Genomic DNA, 19,569 nt, shown 5'->3' with positions numbered 1-19,569 from the left:
TGATGGATCTTTTTTATTTATTTATTTATTTATTTATTTATTTTTATTATGTGGACCTGGCTGTAAAGCACGCGGACATTGCGCACATGTTTCACTGAGGAGTAAACTCGTTTACGGGGAAGTGAAAGATTAAACAGCAGGCAGAGTCCCGCCTGAGACCCTATGAAGTAAAAGCAGAGTTGACATAAATAATCAAGTTATAGGAGCCAATAAAAGTGCTACCTGGAGGGGAAGAAAGGAACAGGTTAGGTGGGAGCAAATACAAATTGCTTTCCAGTCATGTTAAAACATTTTATCTGCAGTTTACTATGAGGAAGGGCGAGAGGTCACACAGCCGACCAGATGGCGATGCTGGGAAGTGAGCTTAAAAATGTAGGACGGAGCACAAAATAAGAGTAAAAAGGTTAAGAGTTTTGATTTAATAGACTTCAAGTAGAGATACAGGGACAAGTCAAGCAGTCTGAAGCAGGAATTTCAAACACATTTTAGTTCAGGGGCCACATGCAGACCGGTGAAATAGTGCCATAATAACCTTTAGAATTTAAACTTTACAGTTTTTCTTTATTTTGGCTCAGAGTATATGTCAAAAATGCCTATATTTGTCAGTCTAGAAGGAGGAAAATGCTTAGCAAACAGAAAATAAAGCGATAGTAGTAGTTTTAAACACTGTCCCTTAAATATATTTTCAAATTCAGAGTAATTTGATGTATTTAACTGCATTGAAATGCTGCAGAAGAGAGACGACAGTCAAGGTGAAGATTCCCACAGGACGCAGACTGCAGTCTGATGGTACTGCGGCTGTTTGCGTCACAGCGGAGAGGCGGGCGGAGGCGCACACTCACCTGGGTACAGCTGTTTGGTGGGGGCACTGAGCTGGGCATCTTTGGATACTCTGTAAGCAACGTCGGGTCCTTGTGTTGACCGCCTTTGTGAACAGAAACCCGTTGTTCTCGTAACACCCTCAGGTAAACTGTGGAAATCTAAAATCTTCAAGAGGTCTGCTGGTTCGGCTGCAATGAAGGGAAAAGAGAAACATAACAAAAAAAAAAGAGAGATGTTAGCGTTAAGGAAGAATAAAAATGGAACAATGCTTTAATTTCCCACAGACATTGGCCAATTTACGTTATTGTTTCTAAAACACGCAAATGCAGACATCAGCAATTTTTGCATAAAGACATAATTATGCCAAATTCCTTTCACCATTCACTCGATTTCTTTTTCTTTTTTTTATGTTTTGCTGACTCAGATGCAGTTACTCAGCAGGAGTCATGACTGCTGTAGCTCAGAGACGATTCCTGCAGACTCTTTCGGTACTAAAAAGAGATCTACCCATTTATAGATGGCCACGATCACGGGTTAGGGCTGCATAAATACCCATCCCGACTGTCCATTTCCGTGCACGGTTAAATGTCCTGCTGCCTCCCTGTTGACCGCACACTTGTAATTTGCACACTGTCGAGCCAGTCGGTCCGGCTGCAGTCGGGCCGCCGCAGAAGTACACCGGGTCAGAACAATGCAAAACGGGGGTTTGACCCTGAACCGCGCCGTCACGTGCCAAAACCGCCCAGGACAAACACTTCCAGCTGTTCCTGCCGCCAGACGCACACACAACTAGCTGCACCAAGGCACACATTAGCATCCAGGCTTTCTCGAGAACAGCAACAAGGCCATGTCTTCGGGGACGGCTCTGGACGGGGGGGGGGGGGGGGGGGGGGGGGGGGGGTGTTTTAGAGCAACGCAAACACTAAAGCGAGGAGGCAAACTGAAAACAAGACATGGGAGGGATTTTATGGCGCAGGAGTTGAGGAAATAAAACAAAAAACAAAAAGCAAGTAGGCTGTGGTATTCCGCCTGATTATGTGCAAGCGCAAAAGGAAAAAACACACTTGGCCGAGATTAAAAGAACACACACACACACACACACACAAACCCACATGCAGGTGAAGCAGTCCTTGTGTCCGCCTACAAAGACCACACACACCGTTTGTTCCCAGAAAAAAAAAAAAAAAAAAAAAAAAAAGAAGCTCTGAATAGCCCCATCCATCTGAGAGTGAAAGGGCTGCTGCTGGCGGAGGGGAGGCGGCTGATCGAAGTTAAGCCTCAGTACAGTCTGCACTGCCCCGCAACCACCGGCAGCTGGATGTCATTACACATGACTCACGTGCAGCAATGATCAATTAAGGAGAAAAAAAAAAAGGAAACAACTTGGGACATTCTTATGCAGAGGTTTCCATTTATGAGCAGTTTGGCTGCACGTGTTCCTCCACAGCTGTGCACCGACTGTGAAAGACGACTTCCTCACCCACAGTCTGATTGCATCTCACTTCCACTATCTGCAAGGCAGAAGGCTCGACAAAGTCTTCATCCATAGTAATAAGTCAAAACGCATCTAACTCCAGAGATGAACACACTTGTTTGAATTCGCATCAATCCTAGGAAGTGATTGATGTGAATTTTAATCTCCGAGCACCCCGCCCGTGCGTTTGAAGACCCACCCAGAGGGGCCCGTAACCACGTCGAAAGGATAACTACACTCATATCCCTGTCAGTCCGGGCCACTGGATGACAGAGCCTCCAAGCAGGTGAAGCGTCCAAACGGAAAAAAAAAGAGACAGATTTGTCTGTCATCAGCTCACAATGAAAAGGCACAGAATGTCTCCCACCAGCCAGAAAACGTCGATCATTCACCGCGATGACAGAGGTTCACTTAATGAGGCGGACTCTGGAGCTACCCTATAACCACGCTGGAAATGCGCTTTCACTGAAAAATGTCCTGATCCATCTGTCTCGAGTTAACGTTCATGTTCTGTCATGTCAGAAATTATTGATGATTTTATCATCGTCAACATGATTTTGCAATAAGCCACAGTTTCAAAATGATTTATTTGCAAAGTAAACCACTGCTAAATGTAGAGCTTATGAAAACTGTTATACAACGGTCAAAACTGTCAGACTGAAAACAATAAACCATAAACATATTTCTGTTCAAGTTGTTTTTCTTTACAGTTTATTTCAAGTGTTATTTGTCAGTTTTTGAAAGTTTATCACTTAGATTTTGATCCTTTTTGTGTGGCTGTTAATGCTTTGGACACAGTACCGTTATTAGAAAATAAACTCTGTGATACAAGCACAAAACCAGCAGGTATAGGAACATAAAGTCTGAGGCTCTTGGTAATATTTTAAAGCTGACGATGCTTGAAAGGTTCTGCACAACCTGATCACCAAGATGGTCCATCGAGGGGAAACAACCGCTGTCAACTCAGAGCCACCAATTCATTGAACACGCCCGTCTGGATTACCTGAAGTACCCCAAGCCTGCAATCCAGTAATGATCCCATCCTTGTCATCCCAATGATCTCCTATTCACCTGCGTACTTAAAGAGGTGTCACAACAGCAAATCCCTGGTAATGTGCGCTGTAGACTTGACTACTTAGTACTCTGGCTGCTCTTCTTGCCACAACTGGAGATTTAACTCAATACTTGAACTTTGAGACTTCTTATGGATCAAATGTTGAGTCAACTGCTTCTTTTTACAAGGCTCCCCACCTTAAGTCATTTTAACTCGCACCATAGATCTACCTAGATTTTACACCAAATGCTAAGTAATCTCAAAATTGCCAGCTTTCTGCAAGACTGCCCTCAAGTCTACAGTATATCAGAGAAACTTTTATTTTTTTAAATTCCAGTGACGGTAATCAAGAAAAAAATAAAAGCTCTGCACTTGCCTCTTTAATTTATTATCAGTTTCAATAAAAACACAGAAGGAGCGACTTTCCCCAGCCGCCGAACCAACAGTCACACATAAAGTGGCACAGGCAGGCCGCTCTCATTTAAAACGAATTCTAACAAGAGCCATGGTTGACCCAAGAGTAAGCCCCGTAGGCTTTCGCCCTTTTTTCCTCAGACGGCCACAAATGTTCCCCGAGAAAGCCGCAACAGTTTTTCTCTGACACAACAGTAATTCCCTTCCAACCCGCCAACATCCAACAGCACATTATCCCTTGGTAGACACATCAGTCGGCCGGTGTCAGCTGCACGAGGGCGGCCCATACAAGGCGTGGAAACGGCGGGGTTACAGCTGACCGCCGTGTAATTGCCCTAACTGAACTGCTGCCAAATTAAAGCCAAAATATAGTGTTAAAATCCGATCGTAACGTTGGCAAACAGTGGAGGGATGTTTGGGATTTGAAGACTTTTACAACCAGCCAGCCACTACTGCCTCCGTTTTCCGTCTGCCCCCTGAAACTCGTCCCCGTCGTCTCTCCCTGCCACACACATTGTTCTCGCTTCCTAATTTGGACACAGCTTTGCTTTGCCTCCACAGACGGTGCTGTGACAGGTGAAATCCCCTCAGATCATCTTTAGATAATTCATGAGTGGAATACCGATTGAGGAAACCATCCCGACGTCGACATCGCATTTCTATTCAATGGAAGTCGCTGTTTTTTGGATTTGTTTTTACTGCTTTCTAGGATTGTTACAGAAATGTCACTGCTAGATGAGGACAAGCTGAAGGTAAACGAAGTTAACTTATCAGAATGAGCCAGGAAATATGAAAAGGGCACCATGTCTGATACATGACCCTCAGAAAAAAATTTAAAATAAAGGGATAATGTCTATAAAACAATTCAAGTTTCTCACACTCCAACCTTTTTCGTGAACTGAATTTACTTCACGATTACCATTTCTGGTTTAATCTTATTGAAATCGCTTCCATTACTCATGTTCTGAATGTATTAAAGCGTCTGTGATTTCATTTCCCCCTGACATTTTTGTTTACCTCTCAAGACTCCAACTTTAATTTCAAAATTTTCACTCTGACTAACAAAATATAAGCCGACTTCTTGAAACTTTACTTTAAATCTCAAAATTTCAACACTTGTTAACATCACCATCCAGTTGTGCATAACGGCAAGTAAATATTGTACTCTATTTGAACACAGACACTAAAAACATCGAAAATGAATCAACAAACTGCCCCATGGTGGTCATAGAAACAATAACAGTATCATGGAAACATCCACGGGGAAGGAAAAAAGGTGGAGTCAATGCAAACTGTGTCATGACCCCTGCTGAGCAGTGTTGCCTTTGCTAATCCACACTGACACCGTCAAATCCCGGGAAAGATCAGCAGCTTTTTTTTTTTTTTTTTTGGGGGGGGGGGGGGGGGGGGGGTGACTGTCACCAGGTTCTGCCATTCACTGCATGTCCGTGTTAAGCGCTCCTCTCATCCATCAGTCACACAATCGTTAACGTTATCAAGCTGCGACACTTTCTCATCTCCCCAGTTTCCCTTAATCCTCACATGAAAATCCTTGTTTTTTTTTCATCGCAGGTTCTTTTAGATCCCCTCAGATCTGAGCGCAGCCACGGGGCAGGGGCAGCTGGAAGTGAGCCAGGTGGAAAAGGCCAATAAGTTGAGAAAGGAAGCCTGGAGGCGAGCATAATAAATGGCCTTTCGGGCGCCAACTCCAAATAAGGGACCTATCGAAAATCCATCTGAGAAACAGCAAATGTCTTTTTCAATAAGTAATGATTCACCTTGATGCAGAAGGGGGGAAAAAAAAAAATCAACAACCATTTTCTTTTGCCGGGTACTTCAGAGAGTTATAAAGGTACACACATTATCACCTCTGCTTCGCTCTCTCGTTAGCATATCCTCAAGCAACTTCATTCATAAGCCTCTGTGTGCCGACCCTCCAGCGGAAGCAGCACTCACCACATCCCAGACCACAGGTATGGCTCTCAATCCCACCTTGTTAAGACGAGATGTTTACCTTCTTAGGAGGGCCGTTCCCTCCGGGGACCGACACCTCTCCGTGCTAAAAATACGTTTTCCCCTCTCCGACCGCAGACCCTCACATCCCGGAGGCAGCTTACACACAAACTGTTTACATGACACGGTCGTGTGTACATTTTCTCAGGGTCAGTCTGGTGGCCCTCTTTGGTGGATTTGGAATTCTTCCACGCGGGCAAACATGACACAGAAATGGCCTTGATACTGCGGAAGTTGAAGTTTCTGCATCCTCACTCAGAACATGGCTTATTATACAGTCAGAAGTGACAATACTGGACGGATTAACGGCAGCTTCTTTCTCTTTCATTTAATTTTCCTCCAGTGTGTGAAACCTCTGAGCCCTAGAGGGGGTCCAGCAGGGGCATCATGTTTCCCCCGCTCTGTACTTTGGCTGTAACAAGAGTCTCGCTGAAGCTTTCTGCACAGATTGACCATTACACGTTCATCAGAACGCAGCCTGTTAGAGAAGACACAAACCCAAAACCATGTCACTGAAGCAATCCAACAAACACATCAACTCCACCGAGCTCTTGGGACTCTCAGCCATATGGTGCGGTATTGCAACACACTGAAGATCTCAGCCAGATGCATGCAGTACTGCGGTTGGCCACAGGTTTCTGCAGCAAGTAGAATTTCATTTAGTTTTTACAAACCAAGCTCATGTCCTGCAAAGTTCATGTTATAAAGGCTACAGTGTTTTCAAGCTTGTATAAAAAAAGATATGGTGTAACAACACGTGCAAAGGGGATAAAGTTGTAAATGAGATGGGAGAACAAAAAGTACGAGCCAGCAGAGTGCCTTCTTTTTATGTGATTCTCACAAAAATTAGTGGTTTAACTTTGTTTTCATTCTTTTACAGGTCTGTTTGTCAGACATGGGCTGAAAGAGTTGCCTCGTAGTAAAATGTAATGAATTCATAAAAGTACAGATTAAGCATAAGTTATTTTAAAAGCTGCGGCAAAAAAAAAACCCTTTACATTACAGCAAACTGCAGCAGACAGAAGGAGGCCTGATGTGCTTTTTTTTTTCTAAATATGTTTCCCTCCCTACCTGACTGCACTTTCTTTTTTCTCTCTTTATGAGCTCCGGTGCCAGATTCATAATCCCGCTTTTGGCTCGGTGCCAGGACTGTGGTGTATCCCATTCCTCTAAATAATCATCCTCGTCTCTATTTTCACAAATGCACACTTTCACGTACGCACACACCGGCTCTGTAACAATGCTCAGTGACTCCAGACGGCACCATTTCGTTTGACAGGAGGAGGGGGTGCTGCGCCAGTGAATTAGGACTTTTTCATGGAGGGGTGGTGGGGGGGATTAACATTCTTCCCGCTTTCACTGCCGCCTATCCTCCTCCTCTGGCCCTTCCTGAAGTGAGGCCTGACTCTCCAGGCACATGCTTGACCTGGCGCTGAGGACAAGGAGTAATTAGCAGCCATAAAGAGGACCCTGCCCCTCTTGGAAACCGGCACAGCTGAAAACAAGGACGCCCAATGAGAGACTTCCCCCTCCTAGAGCGCATCACCGACAGCCAGGGTGCAACAGGCTTTTTTTTTTTTTTTTTTAATTTCACCTGATTTTGTTATAAAACTTGAAGTGAAGCAGGAAGCTCACTGTGAAAGCATCGGGTTATAATTAAACGTCAATTAAATTGAATCTGTGTGAAGTTTAAAACAGGAAGAGCGACGTCTCGGCACGCAGTGTTTAACAGTAAAATTCATAACCGATGAGAAGCACATGTTTAATTGCAGGACGGTCAGGGGGCTCAACACCTGAGCCTTATTTGGGATAATATATCCCACACTTCATGCTGGGTAGTGGTTCACACACTCACACTATGCAATACTCCTCTGCTACACTTCATCTGAGCATTTATCTTTTCTTGCGGTAACAGTGGCTGAGGTTCAGCTGAAGATATGAAAACTCTCTGATCAGTTTATCTTATTATATCATTTCCCCTGGAATCCATCTGGATGCTAACACAACAGCTACTGACGGGATCCCTTTGGTTTCCAGAGGTCACACAAAATTAGAGCTGCACGTGGCAAATAAAACCACAATACGACACTGGAATCATAATCAGACCCTGGAAACTTCCCATTTGTTATATTTTGATGGCCGAGTGTGCACGCACGTGTTTGGCTTCACTGTAATGTTTTGGCAAATCAGAGATTGGAGAAGTGGTCTGAAGCCTTTCCTGGAGTACATCTGTGTGTCAAGGAAACAATCAGATGTATAATCATGCCAATTCTCTTCATCTCTGTCAATATATACACTTTTTACTTGGAAGTGGCAGAATCTTTATTTACTAAGGATAACCAAATAACTAAAAAAAAAAAATACAGTCTTCATTAAAAAGGAAGGATTTGAAGACTTAACGCCCATTTTTACAGTCTGTTTGACGACAAGGCCACAGATATACGAACCAGGTCATGTTTGTTGATGAGAACTGGTTCTGAAGTGTTTTACCAAGTAATAAATAAAATTCATAAAATATACAGCAGTCATGTGTCCATCTGGTGAGAAAACTGCCTCTATGATTAGGTTGACCAATTATTCTGCAAACATTTCTTTTAAAGAACTTGTTTTATGAAAGCCTCTCAGACTTTTACAGTTTTAACTTGGTACAACTTGTTCTGACTACACGACCACAAAACATAAACGTCTCGGCCAAAATTACAGTGTAAGATTTATCACTTGACTTTTTTTTTTTTTTGTCAACCAACTCGTAAATTAAAAGAGCTTGAGGAACTCAAATATATGCATTCGGTTTCTCTGCCAGACAGACAAAAAAGAAAGAAAACAATCCACCAACAAAACCCATCCGTCCTGCGCTCACCTCGACTCGCAGCTCCTCGGCGTCATGTGACCTTTGACACATGAGTAAACTAACACAAGCATGTACAGGACTGGGGACGCCGAGGTGCGAGATGTCAAGCCGTCACACATACCTCCACACCTCAGCTTAATTAAAATACCCAGACAGGCTTTTTGGCAATTACAGCAGCAGCTTGTCTGCCTCGCTTTGAAGTGAGGCTCCAACGAAGACTTCAGTTTCACCACCATGTAGCACACTGATCTAACGCTGACTTCCATCATCAAGGAGAGAAATTACATCTCTGCATTTTAAAATATGCTGAAAACTGCTGTAATTTGGAGATTTTTTTTTTTTTTTTCAGTCAGGCTGGTATTTTGTGGATTTTTTTAAAACATACTCTGAATAGCGTTATTATGCGATTATCTGCTATGATAAGAGTTCAGTGATTGCTCCACCAGATTTTACCTGCGTTCCTATTAGCCGTAGCAAACGGAGCAATGTTGTCGGCAGCTTCTTTGTTTGGAACAAAAAAAAAAAGTTGCAAAATTACAGCACATCACTATATCATGGAGGAGTTTTTGCCTCCGAGCCAACGAAGACGCACACAGGCTTCACTTGCCGGGTTCAGCTAAGTTTCCTTTTATCTGCAGACTCCAGGTCCAGGCATTTCAGGACACTGACACAGTGACCTGGGCTGTGAGCCGCACGTGGAAAAAAGCAGCAGGGAGGACCGGGCAGAAGAGGAAATGAGAGGAGAGTCGGGTCTCTCTGTTTATTAGCCAAATGCGTTCACTTCAGTGGCTCTGATCAACACGTTCTGCCAATTTTCATCAGATACTGCTAAATAAATCCCAGCCTGTGACTGTAAAAGGGCGAGACAGCAGGCAGACGAAAACACATGCAGGGGCTCAGAAAAATCCACACAGTCTGCAGAATTGGCACACACACGCACACACACACACCTGAAAGATGATCCAGAGCACAGAGAGTTTTTCTGACCAGAGCTCCTCCCGAGTACTTTGGGGCTCAGCGCTTCAGTTCGGCTCTTATTGCTTTAACAGTGGGAATACCAGATGTTTTACTTCACTGTCTCCACGCTGCAGCTCACAGCAGCAAAGATAAATCATTGTCTGCTGTCCGCCGCAGACTGAGATGGAAAAACTGAGTCAAGATTCCACGGCGCACCTCCGAACGCTCGTTCTGCACCGGGAAGGAGCAGGAATAGTGACTTCAGTGATCGGCGTGATCCCTGGCTTTTCATCTGTTTATCGCCACCCTCCCTCTGTGGCGTCGTCTTTCCTCTCCACCTTCATTCAGTCGTATTTTCTGTTCTCCATTTGCAGTGACATTTCCAACGGCCTATTTCATCTGTCCCTGCAGTGAAACCTTCCTCTTATTTTGCCTCTCCCGCTGCAGATAGAGTTTTAATGGCTGGGCTGCTGAGAAATTAATGAAAATGATGGCCCTGCAGCTCTGACACAACACAACCTTTCTCACTCGCACAGCTATACAGATTATTCCGGATGCTCCGGCACCAACAGTTTGACAAAAAACAGTGGAGCAGACTCTAATGCACACGATATCCTGCACAGAAATGAGGCTTTTATCTTCGTTAAAGACTTTCCGGGTCTGACAGAAGTGCAGCTCGTTGAACCTCGGCAGCACATTCTCCAGCACTTCAAGGTGGTGCAGCGCCTCTGGCTAATATTAGGAATTGATCCAAATATGCAATGTTTTCTGGCAAAGGATGAGCTTCCTCATCAAATTACTGAACCCAACGACCTCAAAACACTAAATCAATCGCCGATATTCAATATTTACTTTCAACTGTGCACTTTAATTAAAGAAAATACATTACATAAAGCCCTTGCTATCTCGACTGTTTCTGTAGCCAGGTTAACCTACAGAGGATAAGATAATTCATCAAAATGTTCAGTTTAATTGAGATGCAAGTTTGCATAGCTTCATTTCTTGTTTATGTGCAACAAAAACATATAGCTAAAAGTTTAATGAAGATAATAACTATTTGTAGCACTAAAGTCATGTAATTTAATTAAATTGTCAGTATTTACATGAGAGCAGGCTTCTGAATATATGTTGCATGAAAAGCTGTGGATAGCTTTAAGTTGCACATTGCAGCCTTGCCAGGTGTCAAAATGACAGGTAAATCACAGGCAGGTGCAAGCAACCAAAAGTTTTTCAGCAAGCTGTAAAAAGTGTGTCAAGATACAAAGCGAATACTTAGGTTATCAATCACTGCTCTTGTACGGCTCTAGTGCTCTTATACACACACACACACACACACACACACAAACGGACTGAAGCCTGAGGAAAGGAAAGATTGCCATCTCATGCATAGTGCCAAATATAACGCACAAGTTGCAGTGACAAGCCAAGTCAGCCATCAATTCTCCCACTGACACGTTGAGCAGTGTCATGCCTGAAGAAGTTCTACCCTGTGGCTGAACAGAGGTGAACTGCAGAGGCACCAATTAGCTCCTTCATCAGGTATAAATGATCAAAATCACCTCAACAGTCCAGCAGAGCTACTGGACCACAATTAATTGAGCTGGAAGCTATAAAAAAAAAAAAAAATACAGCAGAGATGTCCAAAATGTGCCTCAACAAGCTCTCTTTTAATGATGTTACCCCGTTTTTTAGTTTCCTGCGGTGTTACGCCACATTAGTGAAGGACTGGCAATGACAAGTGTTTATCCGAAGCTGCATGACTTATATTAGGCACTGGCCACAATCAATTAGCACTGGTTCGCATTAACTTCATGGATTTATCTGTGGAGCCAAGCACCAGAGTGTTTGCTGGTTGCAAAATGAAGATTTAAAAAAAGATTTTCTGCACATCAAACTTGTACTTAGAAGAAAGAAAAATAATGCTGGTTTGTTATCTTTTGTGCAACACTTTACTGGTCAGTAACACATGATGGTTATGAAGCTCCACTTTAAATCAAAAAAAGGCTGTCTTGAAGAAATTAAAAAGCAATATACAGCCAACTGCGATGACATTTTAATAACTATTGCTCAGTCCAGTCTAGTCCACAGGGATTTTGGTGCAATTGAACTTCTGATGCCACAGGCTGCGGTTTGCATCTCCAGTCCTCCACGCGGTTGGACTTTGCCGAACCGAAGCCAAAAAGGGCCTTTGTTGCACAAAGGTTGCGGTTTTGGCTGTATGTTCAGGCAGCATCCGAGCATCTCGTGCTTCAGAAGACTGCTCATTTTTTCAAGATGAATCAATTCTCCAACGTGGGAATATTTCAGCATAACTGCAATGAGGCTGTTGCCTCAATTCCTACATTTTTTTTATATTGCAGAAATAGACACTGATCAGAAGGGATGGGTATTCACCATAATTGACAATATCTTATACTTACTTCCACTCTACAAATGCATAGAATTTCTAGATAATTCAATCAACTGCTCCGAATGACACGACTGCTAATGTCTGAGGCTGACACGTGTTGCTTTTTTTCATTGGTCTACCACATTTCCTTGCGCTTACTTCACTACATAAGAGCATCTGTGGTCAATCTTCGGCTCCGTCCGTTTGTCGCAATTAAACCAATTTAATTAAATCCCTGGTTTAACGGCGAAATACTGCCGAACGAGCAAAAACCTGCCCCGCTTTTAATGCTGCCTTTCCAGTCAAAGTTTCAACAACTTTGCCACCAAATAAATTCAAAATAGAACCCAACTCACAACAGTAAACTCTCTGGAGTCACCAGAAACCATTGTATTTCCCCCCCCAGAAGGGGGGGAAAATGCTTACAGTCAGTACTTCTGCTGCCCAGGCTGTGGCTAAGCTCGGGCTGGGGAAGGGGGAAGGAACGGGGTTGGAAAGGATGACTCATACATTGCTTTCCATGCTCAATGATTATAATACCCCATTACAGAGAAAAGCTCTGTTTCCCAGCTGAAGAGAACTCTCGGCTTGTGAGCCTGGACCAGACTTCACTTTTCACTCTGCCATGCACTGCATGTTGCAACGAAGCATACTGGTAAAAATCAAACACGGGAGAGGGAGTTGCATCATGGGAAAGCTCGTCCAACTTTTACATCATTGAGGTGCTTGTGTTGACATTTCAGATACAGAGTTCTTGTCTCTGTGAGAGGAAAGAACACTTTTAAAGCGAAATGAGCAGACGCTAGGTTTGGGCAAGGATCACCTTTATTAGCCACTAGCTTTGAATCAAGCACAATGTTTCATGAGTACAGGGCACCATTGAGCAGTTCAAAAACAATTATTTGAGCCTTAATTAGTCTGGAAAGGACCATATAGTGTCCAGGATATGGCAAATAATGTACTATTTGTGCAGCACAAAGGATCTGCTTAACTCTGACACTGGGTCAAAACCTTGTCCCGCATACTTTGTTTTATCTCCCGTGTTATTATCAGGCATTAGAGCTGATTTACAGAGTTCTTTCCACAAAGCCTGCATTTACAGGCTGAAGTGGCACATGCAGTCGAGGGGTCACTGCGTCTCTGCAGCCCACCTCACTCAGATTCCTTCCTCGCCGCCATGGCGATAGACGCACTCACAAGAGCCCTCTTATCTGATCGACTCGGACATGATCTCAGGACTGCTACTGAAACGTGCACAACAAATAGCTTTTTTTAAACGTAAAGTTTTATGACACTCTAGGATGACTGCCGAGTAGAGGAACCTCTAGGAAAAAAGATGGCTATATCAACAGTTTATGCTTTTTAAGGACAGTGGGACAGACGGTGCTCTCTAGTGGACATGATGATTATGGCAGGACCAATGAAGAAGAAAAAAACAGAAATCAAAAAGTCCTCTCTAGGTAGGAAAGATGATATTAGTTGCCTGTCTGTAGCCGTCTTCCAGGAGACAACTGCTGGGGTGGTCTTCTAAAAGGCTTTGGGTGCCTGAAAATAAAACCACCACTGTGTCACAACACGGACAATGTGTTTATTTTTGTTGACATGATGATGAAGGTGGAGCTCACTTGGCACTGGTATAAATATGGATATGAGGTTTATTTTCAGTTTGGAAACATCAGCATTTAAAAAGTTCATGCACAATGATGCCAACACCCTTTCTGGAGGCTTGGTTTGACTGAGAGGAACTGGCTTCCCTCTCTCTCTTAGTGTAAGTACAATATTTGAGAGAGACAATATTTGACATTACTGGACATGAAAATGGTCTTTATTCTATATTTCAGGGTGCAGCAGCTTTCAGATGATCATATAAATCCAAGAAAGCTACACAATCTTTCCCAACTCTGTATGGAAAGTTTCCTTGTGACGATCTTTACACACAATGAAAAAAAGGAAAAATTGACTTATCCAAATAAATTCCTTTTGAAGACAAATTGTACAGATATAAAGAGACTGTAAATGAAAAGCAGCTGTGGACCAGCTGTATTCGACCTTTAACCCTGTCATAAATTTGGCTCGCTTGAACAAAAAAAAAAAAAAGAACCTTTTAATGACCCTGAATGTGTATGTGCGAACCTGGCTGAAAGGCAAGACATGCTGCTATTATTTTAACAAACTGTGCTTTGAGACTGCAGATGGTATTTGGTTAGAAATTTTCTCCAAAACCTAGCACAGGATGGTGTATTTTCCCTTGAAAAAAATGCAACAGTATTCCTTTTTTTTCTTTTTTTTTCTTTTTTCGTGGTCCCCTGTTCCACCAAGAACGGGAAGAAAACATCTGGAAGACATTTTTTCTGGCTTTTTGGAGGGCTTAGCAGACAGCACAATGGAACTTATCAAATCCAGATGGAAAGGCGCTCAGTAAAACAGCAAGGCCTTCTTCTGGTTATCCCTTTTAAAATGTACATAAGGATTAAAAAAATATATCAGCTGCTAATGTACAGCTCGATTCCTAAATCGGGACTACGTTTCATGATTTCTTAGCACACCGACTAGTCCTTTCAATCGCCATCGATGGCTTTGGCCAAAATCCATCCTTGTTTTCATTTGCACAAGGTATTCAAAGAATGTTATTCCAGTATTTTTGATGACTAAAACACTTGGTTCAAGGCGATTCTGCTCCAGTGTGAATGTTGGTTACAGGCCATCCAAAAGACAACAAACCAGGGTGGAAAGAGTCAGCACTGATTTTTTTTTTTCTTTTTTGTAAAAAGAGTTCATTGATTGAAAAGAAAGCAACTCAGCACAATCACAAATAGCATGTGCTGAAAAAAAAGCGTTATTTGGGTAGAAATTATGACCCAGTTATGGCCCACACACAACAACAAACAAGGGTTCAAATCTCTTGCAAACTGCTGCATAGTTTTTTTTCCCCCTCTTTCACCCCTCAAGAGTGAGAGAATTCACTAAAACAGGAACCAGTGGAGCTACGACAGAAAGAATTCCTTTCTTCAGGCCATGAAACTGTAAACCTGACAGCAGCAGCAATCTGAAAGTCCTGACCTTCACCTCTGAACCCCGACCTCCCCTCTCATTCTTGATCTTTATGTCTTATGGGCCTTCTGTTATTACCACTTTTCGCATAGCTTGAAAAGCAAGCTTTCCTCGCAAATGCAAAAACAAGATGACCTCCCAGAAGCTCTGCGGACTGGGACTCAGGCTGAGGAACAAAGCTCGACTTATCACCAGTGTGCTCATCCTCAGTGACCCCAGCGTGCAAGGCAATTCGGTAATGTGCAAAAAGAAGTAACGGGTGCTTGAACGTGTACGTTCATATTTCACTTCCTGTGTAACCTTCTATCATTCCAAAGTTAAAACCATTAAGCAGGTAGACTAAACTACTTGACTGTAGACGTCACATCTTGAAGTTTCAAACCTTCTTCTCATTATTTGTATTTATAAGGAGGACATACAACCGCCGAATGGGAAAGGACTCCCTCACTTTTGATTTACAACTAGCATCTCATCGTTTGTTTCCTCGAAAGTCATGTTTTTCTCTTGTTTGTTCCAAGGTTCAGCAGTTGGCAGAAATTCAGAGTCAGATCAACTTCAAGGAAACCAGCTGCGTCTAACTGGCTGAAGACAACATGCGCCAGTTAGCTGCGAGCTAGTTAGCACATTTAGCTAGTTTGAAGATATTTACTGAGGTGGTGGAAATGACAAGAAGTCCAAAAGAATCGTGAGACAAATAAAAGGCTAAAATAAAATTGGTTTTGAGTCGTCATTTCCGTGTTTTGCTGCCCTCAAGTGGCGAAAACAGTGAAACTGCTACACTCAGAGCTAAGCCATTTAAATTTAGCAGTGAGATTGTTCTAATAAATATTGAAATTATTGACAAATGGTGTAACTTCACTTTTGTGAGGCTGTGGTTTTGACCACATTAGGCACTTGGGAATTGGATTAACCGAGGACTCACTATTTAATCTATTGAAACCAATGCAAAATACACAAGTTTTCATTGCTAAATGATTAACTGGAAAACATAATGGCACCAGGTCTGTAAATCAACTTAATGACTGTATCTGCTAAAGGAAAAAAAGCTTCTCTTTCTCCCTCTCTCGCTTTTTTTGCTTTACGTATAGACCTGACAAGTCCCACATAACCAGTGATGGGAGGTAAAGGCAGGCCTCTGCAAGCCTTTGTTTAAGTGTACACACACTCCCTAAGGCTGGAGGTCATGAGTTTTTGGTCTGGATGGATGTATTACGGTTGACAAACTCACTAATCACCTGTAATTACTGTTTGTCGCTCTGAAGGTTAAGATACACATGATCTTGAGGTAACATTGGGTTCAATATGACCAGAACTGAACATAAAGAAGTATTTTTACCGTGCATGGTTCCTGTTTAACTGAAAGCAAAAGAGCATACAATGAATAAAAAAACATTTTTTCTTGAATTTTTTTATAGACTAGAAAATTAGTTTACACGGAGCCTGCATGTAGTTGGCGAGTTGCGAGCAGTCATCAAGTATTTCCCACTTGGCATGTGTCAAGTGTCAAGTTTCAGGAAGTGCAGCAGTCCCCCAGAGGATCACTTACATGACTCTGGTTCCTCTATGTCACTTTTAAGAGTTAATTAAATCCAGCCTGCAGCATCAGAGAGACTCCAGACCTGCATGCGCTTGTCATCCCAACCTTCAATCCAAAATTACCCAAAATCTGGATCCAACTATGATTCAGTGACTTAAGTTTAACTACCAGCATTTATAGGCAACATGAAAGTAAACAAGCTGCAGTATTTCTTTGCATGTCTCGCAGAGCATTGAAGTCTATAAAAACCGCAGAGATTTACACAAACCGTGCATTTTCTGTGGCGAAACCGGCTTTTAGCCCGGCATTTAGGCCGTGCAAGGCACCACAGCAAATTCACACCATCAGCAAACTGTGCAAATCAGACAGAAGAAGCCACCTGTTCACCTCAAGGTCCCGTGTCAGAGCTGTAGAGCGGAAAGCACCACCAACCATGCCAGGCACTCTCAAGGTGCTAATAATACATATAGGCCAGGCCCAAGCTCCACTGCATGACCTCTCAACAGCCCAAACAGTGGTACTCTGGGATGATGAACATATCACATCTTTCATCCAGCCTGTGAACGGAGCGATATTTAGGCAAGATACCAAACTGTAGCATGTATATTTTCAGACTCTGGGTTATATAACTGCTACTAACAAGCATGGGGGGAATTTGCAGAATGCAATTAGTGAGATATGTGTTTGTTTGAGCCTCTGCGTTTGGGCCCATATTGATTTGGAGACTGTGCTCCTAGATGTTGGAGCCCTTGAGGCGGCTCCACCCTACCACTCCAGACACTGGAGCCCCTCCCTCTCATGAAAACTGTGCTCATCCTCATCTGTTCAAAAAAAAAAAAAAAAAAAGAGGAAGAAAAGCCTATTCAAACTTATCCTAAATAGTCTTCTTAAACTGACTTTTGAGAATCACTTTTCCAGTTTGCAACCTGAAACTTTCTCGTGCATGTAGATTCCAAACAAAATGCACACAAGATGCTGCTGAGTGCGTAAAAACTTTAACTCCACATCATTAACGTCCTTTCCCACCAAGTAATATATTATATTTCCTCCTTAAAAAGCTCTGACAAGTCCCATACTCTCAGACAAACCAATCCTGAATACATTAAGGCTCCAAATAAAGGAGGAGGGGCAGACATCAGCGATCCTCTATACCCAAAGAGAGAGGGGGGGAAAAAAAAACCCTTTTTCCAGCAGCGCTGCGCTCCTGCGTAAAAAAAAGAAAAAGACAGCGTATCCAACAAAAAAAGGGGAAAAACTCCCGCCGCTGCATCTTACCTGAAGTTGTGTGCGACGTGACAAAAAGCAGAATCACCGCTAAAGTGATTTGAGCGTCCCTTATCCTCCGTTTAACTTTCCATCTTATAGGGGTATCCATGACCGCCACAGAGCTCCACTGCAAAGTGGATTCACTTTCTCACTTGGAGCGTCTAATTGGACTTGCAGCAAACTTCTGTTCAGGACAAAAGAAAAAGGAAAAAAAAAAAAAAAACTAAAAGCCAAAAGTCCCAGAGAAAGAGAAAAAAAGGGGGGAGGGGGGGTGTATCGTTATTTCTCAAGCAGCCATAAGGGTTTGTTAGTGTGGGTTCCTCCAACTGGCTGACGGATGGGTCCGTCTCTGCTCCGCTCCCTCTGCGCGTCTCGACTCTCCTGCAGGGCTGCGCCTCCGATCTGGAGTGTGTTGCCCCCTCTCTCAGTCGTCACGTAGAGAGAGCCCCCTTCAAGTCAACTGGGCAACACACACACACACATACACACACACATGCACACGTTTAAAAAAAAAAGAAAAAGAAAAAGAAAAAGGTCTTTCCCTGGGCTGTCACTCACTTCCAGGACAGCAGGCTCAGGCAAATCAGAGGAGTCCATTTATTAGAGCCAGCCCTGTTATTGGCCGAGGGTGGGAGGAAAAAGTTGAGGGGAAAGTTTCACGCCTCCAATTCTTGCTCTTTTTTTTTTTTACATGGAGTCCTCTATTTCCAAGAGGAGAGAGCACAAAGCGAGAAAAGATACAAGTAATGAAGTGAGTCTTGGTGTTTCATCTGCACCGCCTGGATCTGTAACTCTCCCGGACTTTATGAAAGCTTTCATATCACCAACAGGTGTGTGGACTGCTCCAGAGTTCATAGCTGCTCTGTGCCTTTATCCTGTTCAACGTTCAGGTTTTGATGGCACACAGTGAAATGTTATATTTAGTTATTTTAGTTATCATGCAATATCTCCAAAAAACTGGGTTTAAAGGATTAGATAGTGACTCAGCAGTCATTATATTTTTAAAACTAATTCAGAGAACTTCAATTGTTCATCCACACAGAATTTAAAGTCACATTCATCTTCATTTTAATGTTTTCTAGCTTTCAAGAATTTAAAAAAAAGCTCAGCAACTATTACATGCAGTTTTTTATCTACATTTTAAGAAATAACTAAGGATTTTTTTTTTTTACTACTACCCCAGATTATTTGCATTTGAGACGCCTGATCGCTGGTTTTCTTCTTTATGACAAGACCTCGGTGCCTCACTTCACCAAATATTCCTAATGAGAAGCCAGGGTTCACACAGGGCAAACAGTTCATTGTACAGTCATTGATATTGTATTTCCATTGTGTATATTCGGCTAAACGTCTTAATAAATGACATATAAAAGTGTGATGCTCAAAATTTGCGCTCAAATTATGTGAAATTTTCCCCAACTCATCCAGCTGTGGATCATTTCAACACGCATTCATGTGTTGTGCATAACTGCAATTTATCAACAGCACCAATAAAAGACCTTCAGATTAAAATTTCAATCCTAAAATAAATAGTATAGCTGAAAGAAAAAAAGTATAAATTAACATATATATATATATATAATGAAAACTTTCAAATGATGCATACAAATCACTTTGCCAGCTTGACTACATATTAAATCTAGGCATAGTGAACAACGGTGCTTTTTTTATGTAAATGATTTCCTTTTTTCGAGCTTCGCTAAGTGTTTGACGCCAGCTCTGCCCGCTGCAGTCGACTCAA

General features: G+C 42.6%; 1 protein-coding gene across 2 annotated transcripts in view; it reads right to left on the bottom strand.

The window, feature by feature from the left end:
* The window catches only part of col5a1 (procollagen, type V, alpha 1), a 73,954-nt gene extending 55,720 nt beyond the window's left edge, over window positions 1-18,234 (bottom strand). For both annotated transcript variants that reach the window (XM_030084604.1, XM_030084605.1), the window contains exons 1-2: window positions 17,838-18,234; window positions 843-1,010 (exon numbers count right to left, since the gene is read on the bottom strand). In XM_030084604.1, the coding sequence (XP_029940464.1) occupies window positions 843-1,010; window positions 17,838-17,937 (268 nt within the window). In that variant the 5' untranslated portion in view covers window positions 17,938-18,234. The remainder of the gene's footprint in view (window positions 1-842; window positions 1,011-17,837) is intronic.
* Between the last annotated feature and the right edge of the window lie 1,335 nt (window positions 18,235-19,569).

This window comes from Salarias fasciatus (genome assembly GCF_902148845.1).
Source record: "Salarias fasciatus chromosome 7 unlocalized genomic scaffold, fSalaFa1.1 super_scaffold_4, whole genome shotgun sequence".
In the NCBI taxonomy this organism is placed as follows: domain Eukaryota; kingdom Metazoa; phylum Chordata; class Actinopteri; order Blenniiformes; family Blenniidae; genus Salarias; species Salarias fasciatus.
The sequence above is the reverse complement of the archived record's forward strand: the minus strand, read 5'-3'. Positions and strand labels throughout refer to the sequence as shown.